The following is a 10,280-nucleotide window of genomic DNA, read 5'->3' as shown; positions in this document are numbered from 1 at the left end:
TCTGTTTAATCCAGTTTAGGAGCCACTGCACTCAAATAATCCTCACCAGTATTTAAATTTAATTAATTTCTCACTGACTCACTGAATGTCCATTGTCCACATTTGGACAATAAAACAAACAAAAACACATTTAAAACACTTTTACAGCCATTTCTACCAACTGCAGTGGTTTACAGATGTTTCTCTTCATTATTAATTCCCTAAAAACCACAGCAGTGTAAAACTACTGAGAACTGCTAAAGCCAAAGGCATGAGAAGAATGAGATCTTAACATCTTCTGTGTTTGTCCAGGCGCCCTGAACAGGACAAAGTCTACGGTCTGCAATGTCCCTCAGCTGAGTGACGGGATCCTCGGTGCAGCAGCTCCTCCGGGTCGGCGGATTAAAGGCTCTTTGTGTTTGTAATGACGGTTTGCAGTTTTGTTTCAATCTGAGAGCAGCGTGAATGAGAGACGACCGCTCGGATTTAGCAGTTTTCTGAGCGGCCGCGGCCTCATTTCAACGACACAGTGAGCCGTGAACGTGTGCTGATCCAACAAAGATCTCTGTCATCAGGCTGCACACATCACGCTACTGCTGTAAAACACACATCACATGACACGTTTCCATATTACCGATTTATTTATTAAAAGGGAAATTTACACATTGCAGTAATAGTGAGTAAAAGGTTGTGAAAATCCCCAGCATCTAATATTTAGACATAAATTCATTTCTCAGCCTGCCACCATCCCACCTTCCAACCAACACACACTTTATAAACACACACACACACACTGTCTCACATGATTAACAGTTTACGTCCAGGTAGTATGTCCCATATAACAAGAAGAGAAGCAACAGAGTGTGACCTTCCACAACCTGCAAAAGTTTGACAGTTGAAGGAGGAAGGAGGACATTCAGTTACCTAAAACATGTCTCCAAAGCAGAGGAGAGGACAGAAGGACAGCTGGAGGGACAGACTGGTACTTTTTCATACAATTCACAGCCCTTAAGATTAGTTACAGTATAGCTCTGGGAATGAGGCACTACTGTCATTTACAGTGCGAACACTCACCCGCTAACCTCATTCAACTCGCTCACTCGCTCTCACACACATTCAAGGTGCAAATTCAGGTAGTTAAAATCCACAGTTAAATTTTTTAGAAGACTACTTCACAGATGATTTAAAATAGTAATAATGTTTTTTGGATGGATGGATTAAAACACGAGAGAAATGAAAAGAAATCTCTGATTTCTAAGAGTGTTAAAAAACAGATCACACTCAGGTTTACTGATGTCACTGCTAACACTGAAGATTAGAAACTAACGTGGTTTAAAATCTAAAAACATATCGACAACGTTAACATATTGTTAAGTTATGGCTTATTATAAACTTAACATCCCACTTCTACACCTATACAGGAACATGTAGTTTGTGATTTCAAGGGCGAAAACAGGGGAGAAGATAATGTTAAACATTTCTGTGTGGGTTTAAAGGGACTGTGCGGGTGAAATCGTAGTATGTTACGTGTGTGGATTCTTTGGGTTCTTGTCAAGGCAGATGCATTCTAATCCCATTAGGCTGCACTAGTCTGGAGATGAAGACAGAGAGGTGCTAACCCAGCAGCATGTATGACACACTGCTTCACCAAATATTCAAAGCAAGATTCAGTACCCAGTTGATGAGCAGAGACCGAGCGGCCCCCTCCCAGGTGATTTCACCCAGCCAGGCCCAGTTCAGGACAACGTGGACGGATCAGTCTGGATCTGATGGGTCCGCCCTCTTAAAGCTGTGTGTACCAGGATGAGTGAGTCAGACACAGAACCAGGTCTGGGGCCTCACTGGTGAGCAGCCTGGGCTGCAGCTTCACTCTGGTCCTGCTGCTCTCTCCTCTTCATCGCCTCAATCACTGCTACCTCCCTGGCCTCCTTCTTCTGGTTCCTGGCTTCAAACTGCAGCCTGGGAACACGCACGTTGACGTGAACAAACTTGATATAAAAAAATTAAACTATAAAAAAAGAGTCAAAGCGATGTGCACAGAGAGAAATGAAAAGCAGGTGAAGACGATGAGGAAGTCCCTGACCTGTTTTCAATGATCCTCTGGACGATGTCATCAGTGGTGAGGTTGTTGCCGCTGTCGATGGTCCTGAATATCCCCCTCTTCCTTGGCTCCTGAGGGCAGAACAGAAATGACTACATCCATATGACGTTAGGCTAAAGCTCCCCTGTCATCCCCAGTGGATGATGAGGTCCACCCTTGACCCAATTAGAGCAACATTAAAAAGCCAGCATGGAGCAATAAGACACTCACATTGAAACACTACGGTGGCCCTCTGAGGCCAATCAGGATACTTCTGTAAGTCTAGATTGGAGCAAGAATGCACATTGTTGTATGTTCAACATCAAGACTAGCTAACTAACTAAAGGGTGGCTGTAGCTCAGGAGGTGGAGCGGTCGTCCACCGATCAGGAGGTCGGTGGTTCGATCCCCGGCCTCAGCAGTCCACATGCCGAAGTATCCTCGGGCAAGATACTGAACCACATATATGAGCCTGGGATGATGGAAATATGTTCATGCTATGTAACATGTTTAACAACGGCAGACCACAGGCTCACCAACAATGAAAGGTTCACACTTGCTTACCGTCACAAACCTGAAACAGATTTTATGACCCCGGCTCGTTGGGTGTAGGAGTGGGAGCTGGGGACGCCCATACAACACTTTCTCAAACCTTGTCAGCTCGTTTAGCTATTTGAAGCATTGCTACTGTTGCAACTCCCAACGAATGTTATTCACATTTTCTCAGTCTAATTTCACAGACAGCAAACATTGTGTTCGTTAAGAACGGCCTCTTAAATGCATCGAGTTTGAAAGCCTGGAATTGAAATCTAAACGTTTCCTGGCAAGGCTGCCTGCAGATGTGCCTGCAGACATGTTTGGTTTTAATCGGCCTCGTGAGCCCAGACATCGGATGATGGCCATTATCTCCAAATGCCAGAAGATCGGCCCAATTAATCGGTCGATCGCTAATTTTGACCTTCATCTCAAATATGAACACATACAACATAAACGCAGCACAGTCGTGCAGGTGCTGCTGCACTTTGATCAGAGCCAAGAGGCACGACAAGAGGACTCTACTCACTGCGTAGGGGTCTGATGCATCCTTGTCTGGAAACACCTCCGTCTTGCCGTGACACACCAGGTCCACCTGCACAGTTACACAACCACACCTGGTTAAAGCACCGCCATGTACACAGATATAAATGATGTTCTTGATGAGCATAAAAGATAAACATGGAGCACTTTTTTATTCGTTTATCTAAGGACTGTCAAACTGCGAATCACAGTATTTGAAGGAAAGGGCTGTGATATGGATTGGTTAGTCGTTCCTCAGGGTACCTGAAACATCTGAATGTGTGCAAGTTGCTGGCTTCTGTCCACAAGGGGTCGCCACAAGGTCCAGTATTGGGCCCTTTTTGTCATTTACGACTTACATAAATGAAATTAAGCACACGGTGATCCACTGTTCTGCCGTCAAGGTCAAAAGTAAAAAGTGATGGACTTCTGTTCACAACTGTGCCTTAAAGGTCACAATTCACTGGCTGTTATCTAAAAGCAGCACACGACCAAAGGTGAAGTCAAACAAAGTCAACTCACCTTAAAATGATCCAGCAGGTCTTTGCCCACTGCATACGGTGCACCAATCACCACCTCCGACACATACTACAGAGAGAGAGGGGAGAGCAGGACGAAAGACAGACTCAGGGTCATAAATAAATTTTCTATTGATCAAACTTTTCAGCTCAGTTTATTTTACTTGAATGTCAAAATGTCAACGTTTAACCGACAAGCATCTTTTGGGTACAAGACAGCTCAAAGGTGAAGGTGTTTTTGCCGTTCACTGCTTAAATTCTGGCTAATTCTGTGCCACATCATCAGGCATTGAGTAAACCTGATGGCAGACCACAGTGATTTAGTGGTTTTAGGGTTGTGTAACGTGATTGGTTTGTGTAATGTTCTCATAAATTGGTTTAACTTGAACACAAACACACACGGTGCAGATGGGGGCACAGAGACTCATTGTTCTAGACTGATAGCTGACTAGCAGGAATTGAGGGAGCGGAGCCAAGTTCAGCCTGCAGCTCCCACTGTGCTGAACATTTAGAGGTCTGTGTGTGCGTGTGTGTGTGTGTGTGTGTGTGTGTGTGTGTGCGTGCGTGTGCGTGTGCGTGCGTGTGTGTGTGTGTGTGTGCGTGTGCGTGTGCGTGTGCGTGTGTGTGTGTGTGTGTGTGTGAACTCACCCGACAGGCCAGGACACTCAGTGTTCTTTCATGGATGTTCATGATTGGATAGTTCTTCCCCTTGTAACGATTCACTTCCTGTTGTAAAAGAAGACATCATTTAGTACTTTCATATTTTTACCTTTTAGATTTTTGGTCGACACGCTTGAATCAAAAGGGACGGTTGTAGAGCAGAGTAGTAGTACAGCAAGGTTCAGAGTAGTGTGACCACCATGGCTGAAAACAGTTCAGGGGCCTCTCTCTTGTCCAACCATAACAGTCTGAGCTGCTCTTGTGTTAACTTGTTCCAAATGCTGCTCCTGAAAACCGCTGACACAGCAGGGACGGATGAATTTCTCACCTTTTTGTGAATTTTTGCTGAGGTGTGCGTATGTCTGTAATTAGGTGTACCTGGTCAAAGTGCAGCCCCACGATGACGTAGGGCCTCTCCGCCTGCTTGTAGACCATCTCTAGGAAGTCAACATGGCCGATGTCTGCAAGGAATTTGGGGTCAAGGCATCAACAATAGCGCGCACCACAGAAATGATTTCTTCCAGCGTTCATAACTCAGTTCTGGTTATTTCTGCATGATAAGGATACGGAAGAGGTCGAATGCCCCAGCCACATAGATGATGGTGTCTCCGGGCTGAGGCTCCGTTCCTGAGGCAAACTGGATGATCTTCTGGGACGTCTGGAGGAACTGAGACACTCCTGTCCATGGACTGTGGCCTTTAGGACCCTTGAACACAACAACAGGCAGAAGCATTTCACTGGGAAAATGTAATAAAAGCTAGGTGGCATCCTACTTTGGGAAACTGACGGGTACCCTTTATGATCAGGATTCATTTATCTGATGAGGTTTGATTAAAATAGAAACCATGCTACTTACTTTGCCAAAGTTGTCTGTGTGCTGCTGATAATCTGGGTTATCCTGCAGAAATTATTAGAGAGGAAGAGATGAGATCAACACCAAAACAAACAGACCATTGCTCATTCAACACACACACGGACACTTTATAGTTGTGCGTTAAGAGGCTACAGTGTAGCTACGACATGCATCACCATTAAAAAACTGACCGCACATCAGGACCAGACCTCCAACATCACTGCTCTAAGTCCCCACTGGGTGACGACACCGTGCATTGAACAAAAACCTGCTGATGTAAATCCTTTGTGTCCTCTATACACGCAGCTTTACTCACCATGTTGCTGTGATGGGCTTTGGTCATCAGAAGCATTCGTCCCACCAGGTCAGTGGTGGAGACGCCCTGTGTGCGCTTACACTCCCGGTAGCGGCCTGCACGCTTCACCTCTTCATATGTGTCTTTACCATCTACCGTCAGTGTGATGTCGTCTGGTAAACATAAACAATAACACGAGTCCATCGTCACATCTGGAGGCTTATTCACGTCACGTGCATCGCTGAGTAGGACTCTCCCACAGAAATAACACATAACCCGAAACAGGATTCAAAACGCAGCCGTCCACGGACTCACCTCCGTGCACACAGAAGTCACAGTTGTACTTGTCCAGAGTCTCCAGGGTGGTGACGTAAGGGGCTCCTTCCACTATCTCATCCACCCATTTGATAGCTCGCACCATCTTGTAGCGTTCTTCCTGAGTGAAGACCGGAGGACCCTTGTGCTTGGAAATCTCAGCTTTGACAGACATGAGAAGTGATCTACTGTTACTTCTGGGCACATCACTAACATAGATCCAAAAGCACAGAGGAGACTCTTCTGATCAGTTACAGCATTACACGCTTTCTCATGGCGTAGGCTAACAAGCTAATTATATTATGAATAAAACATATATTACCTAGCAGGTTGAAACGATGTGTGTTTTAAGGACTCAGGTAAAAGTAAGTCGTGGATGATGAAAGTGGTCGTCCTCAAACTAACAGGTCTGCTTTGACGTTGTGTCACATGTTCTCAAACAGCTGCCTTACTGTCATACTCAATACACACAACTACCAGATCCTCTGTCTGGACCAGTAACACCTCACTGATGGGGCATAATAATTGTTTATTTCATTTCTCCATCTTCTCTTTAGTTTTGGTATTGTAAGTTCCTTCATTATTTTTTTTTACCTTCTCTTGCTCTTCTTGTTTGCTTTGTCTTGTCTGATATTTCTGTTTAATATACTTGTATGAATTCTCTTTGCGCTGGCGGAGGGCTTTGTATAAGGTTATTTATTATGGCACGTCTTTGAACACGGTGTTGTCATTAGGTCAGATAACGAAGCGTAAAGTGTATCTTCACTTCAAATCATTTTACTTCAAGCTCAATAAGCAGATTAATGAGTAATACTGTTTTTTTTCATGAATCTAATCCAGGTCAGCTCAGCTTTTCTCTACGGTGACAAATGATTAATGTCTTTTTATTGAACTTGATCAGAAACACCCATATCAGGATGAGTCCGCGTGTGTGGCAGTCGTACCATCTGTATGCACTCCGGCGATGAGGTAATCTCCCATGGCTTTGGCCTGCCGCAGCTGGTTGGAGTGGCCGTAGTGCACCATGTCATAGCTGTGGAGACAGACACAAGAGACAATGTCATGAGCGTGGAAACAGACAGTGTAAGCTCTCAAACAAAACATTACACCAGAAAAAACAGACACAAACACACACAACAACGGACGAGGAGGCTTTAACAATGAGCACATCTACCGTCTTTTAAATGTCTTTCAAGGCCGTCTTAGCAGGATAGATTTGACTAACATTACCTTATCTTTATTCTCTTTTTATGGCAACCTTGCACAGTAGAGCACAGTGTGTGGCCTCTGCCAGGAAAACGTGTTCTCTAAATCAATCAGTTCATACTCCAAAACACAGACTGATCGACCTTTTAACGTGGCGAGTGAAAATGCTGAAGGTTACTGGGAGAAAGGTCGGAGGGACCATGTGCACAATGTGCCAGTGTTTACTTGCTTTCTGCCTTTCAGTAACTTCTGCAACTGCTGCTTTCTAATGGTTTGCCTTTTTAAAACAGAAGTAAATGTGAGTTCTCCCTTATTGCAACATATTCAAAGTTTCATTTCAACCACAAAAAAAAGAGAAAGTATGATTGGCATTTCTGGTTATACTCAAGAACAGTCTCATCTCCGAGTCCTTTAATATGAGGATGTTGCCCAGTTCCAGTGAAGTTTGTTCAGGTTTTCATGAGAATGCGCTTGTGTTCAGCACCCTGCAGCTTCCAGTTCAACCACAGACTGCAGACAGTGACACCTCAGTTAAAAAAAATGTTTTGCATAATTTATCAGCAAAAGTGGGCGCAAAGAACATTCGACTAACAAAGTACCCATTCACTTTCCCAGTTGATGAATGCATTCAGACCAGTGACTTCTTATTTCCAGTTCCATTTCTCTGATCTTTAGGCCTCTGTTTCACTCTGTTAGTCTGTAGGTTGTTTCCAACAGATCAGACCACGTAAATAAAAGACCCCATTTGTCAAACTTCCAGTGGGCAGACCTCTCGTCTATAATGACATTACCACAAGCTGCTGGTCTGAATTCCCTTAACAATAATCCCCCTCACCTGGCCTGGTCAGGATCAGTTAGACACTATGCCCCCAGCTGTAAATATATCTTCTTCAGACTGATACTCAGATCAGTTTGCCCTTTAACGATTTAGCAGTCCTGAGCAACACTTTCATGAAAGTTCTAGAACTCTGAGAGAGAAATTATTATTATTTTCCTGATGTTTTGCAGCTCTAAATCTCTAAAATGTAAGTAGACTGAGTCAGAATCTATTAACAAAATACCTTTTATAGCACTGAAATGCGTTATACAAGCAGAGACACTTAAGTATTTTTTCTAAATACACGGGTTGGAGATCCTCTGACTCTGTCACGGACCACCACGGCTCCCCTGAACCTGATAACTTGTCCAGGCAGCTGGGTATTTATTTGGGTTTGTGACATTTATACTTGACTGTGTTTGATATTTGCCCTTTGCCCCATCTACTCCTCTTTCTCTCCCTTATAATATCTCATCTGTCGTTAAGTATACACTTTGCCTTCTACATCCCCTTCTAACCCCCCAACAAGAGAAAACCCCTGTGTACTTCACAAACATGCTGCTTTTGCATCACACCGATCACGTCCACCATGTCAGTTATTTATAACTACCATAAGATGGGTCACGTCAAACTAGCTTTCAGCGCTTTCTTGTGCAGCAAGTGAGTCCAGGAGGTCCAGCTGTGTCCTCATCTGCAGCTGAATCATGTCTTCATGTCTAGTCTGTCCCTTGTAGCACAATGATGTGACAGCAAAGTTAAAATAACAGCAACAACGCTGTGCCACATGCACACATGGACAGACATATAGAGTAAATAACTGTCCTTGAGTGATCTTCAGATAATTTTTAACTACCAACATCGGCCAACCCAGCAGGAATCAACCTAAAAACGCTGTTACCTCAGGCAACCTCGGAGGAATGAACAGCAGGCTTTCACACATGGAAAAGTGTAGAGTGAGAGATTATGTCCACAGACAGCAGACAGGGTTTGGACGAGTCCACCATTTCCACACGAGACGCTTTTAAAAGCAGCCTAACTCGTCCTCCTCCTCCAGCTGAAGGAATTTTATGTCGTATCTCCGACATCGGTGTAGGCAGCATTGCGCTTCACAGGTGTTCATCCTCAGGTCACTTCAATCCTTTAAAGACTCAGTTTCACCTCTACCTGCTTATAGTTTCAAACGCCTGTCAAAATGTCATTCCTCTCCACAGCCTCACTCTAAGGCTGAGACTCTCTGAGCGGAGGACCTTGCCCCTCATCCATACCATAAAAACTGGTAATCAGTATATAGCGCACCAGAAGACCGTTGTGTAATTTGTTCTCTTAATGAGAACAAATCAGGAACTAAGGCTTATCAGTTAAAAACATGATCATTAGTAACCGTTACCTTAAAATCCTTCAGTTATTTGATCTGGGCTCCTAGCATAAATAAAAATTGACTAGTGTTTGTATGAGAACTGAGCTCGGTCATTTTTATGGAGGATGGAACTGGAACCCCTGTTCCTCAGTTACTAACTGCTAATACGAGTAGCTAGGTTAGCTAGCATTAGCATGCTATAACCACCACTGGTCTTAGCTTAGTGTTAAGTTGGTAAGTAAGTAAGTACATAATGACCGCGCATAAGATAGCAAACTATGGAGACAGTGCATTAAACCAGAATCGACATTAAGCCACAGAAACTCACCAGCCGTCACACCACAACCGAACGACGCGCTTCCTTTTCTCCGGGCTGCACGCTGACCCACCCGGCTTACTGCAGCCGGCTTCATCCCGCTGGTCGCTGCTGGCGTGGTGACCGTTCTTGATCATTTCGACGGGCAAATTTCCGAGTGGCAACACAAATAAAAACACCAGCTAAAACTATTTGACTTGGCCGAATCCGGTTTCGCTCAAAGATTATTTTAAAGGACGTCCCAGGTTTACCAGAACAGACAGTTACACCAGCCAACGCCTCCAAGACTACGTCACATCGGACGAATCCTCTCACGCTGACGTGCTGATTGCATAATCAGCCCGGTCACGTGATAAAATACAACCTATAAACAAACTGACAGTGGAATGTACGAATGTGCACTTTCCAGTTATCTGTTGAGTATTTCTGTTTCCTGCTACTCTACACTTGTACTCCACTACGTTCAAAGGGTTTGACTCTTTTTACTCCTCTAAGTTATTTTGCAGGTCAATATCTCTTATGATGTTTTACAAGATATGCTGAAGAAACATGCAGTATATTAGAACTCTGACAATGTCCGCTGTGCTGCATGAATACTTGTGACTATTTTTATTTTTACTCAAGAAGAATCTTTTTTGCGACTAAGTTTTTGTCAAACTATTTCTGTCCTGGATGATGAAACCTTGAATGCAGCACGTCAGCTAGTAATGGAGTGTTTGGTATATCGTGGTACTGCTACAATTTTACTTTGATTACTTCTTCCATCACTGATAAATGCAGCTCAATTATTTTTATGTCACTCTATGAGCTGCAGTAAAACCAGTCAAAT

At 43.9% G+C, this 10,280-nt stretch overlaps 1 protein-coding gene across 1 annotated transcript; it reads right to left on the bottom strand.

Moving 5' to 3' along the window:
- Positions 1-603: 603 nt before the first annotated feature.
- pcyt2 (phosphate cytidylyltransferase 2, ethanolamine) lies at positions 604-9,754 on the bottom strand. Its single transcript, XM_076729320.1, has 12 exons — positions 9,464-9,754; positions 6,700-6,788; positions 5,756-5,917; positions 5,462-5,613; positions 5,149-5,190; positions 4,860-4,998; positions 4,671-4,753; positions 4,281-4,358; positions 3,637-3,702; positions 3,122-3,187; positions 2,063-2,151; positions 604-1,938 (listed from the first exon to the last, which is right to left on the bottom strand). The coding sequence occupies exons 1-12, from the start codon at positions 9,586-9,588 to the stop codon at positions 1,818-1,820; spliced, it is 1,212 nt and encodes a 403-aa protein (XP_076585435.1). The 5' UTR covers positions 9,589-9,754; the 3' UTR covers positions 604-1,817.
- Positions 9,755-10,280: the final 526 nt, after the last annotated feature.

The sequence above is a fragment of the Chaetodon auriga genome, chromosome 4 (genome assembly GCF_051107435.1).
Source record: "Chaetodon auriga isolate fChaAug3 chromosome 4, fChaAug3.hap1, whole genome shotgun sequence".
NCBI lineage: Eukaryota > Metazoa > Chordata > Actinopteri > Chaetodontiformes > Chaetodontidae > Chaetodon > Chaetodon auriga.
Note: the sequence above shows the minus strand (reverse complement) of the source record. Positions and strands in the feature narration are given on the sequence as shown.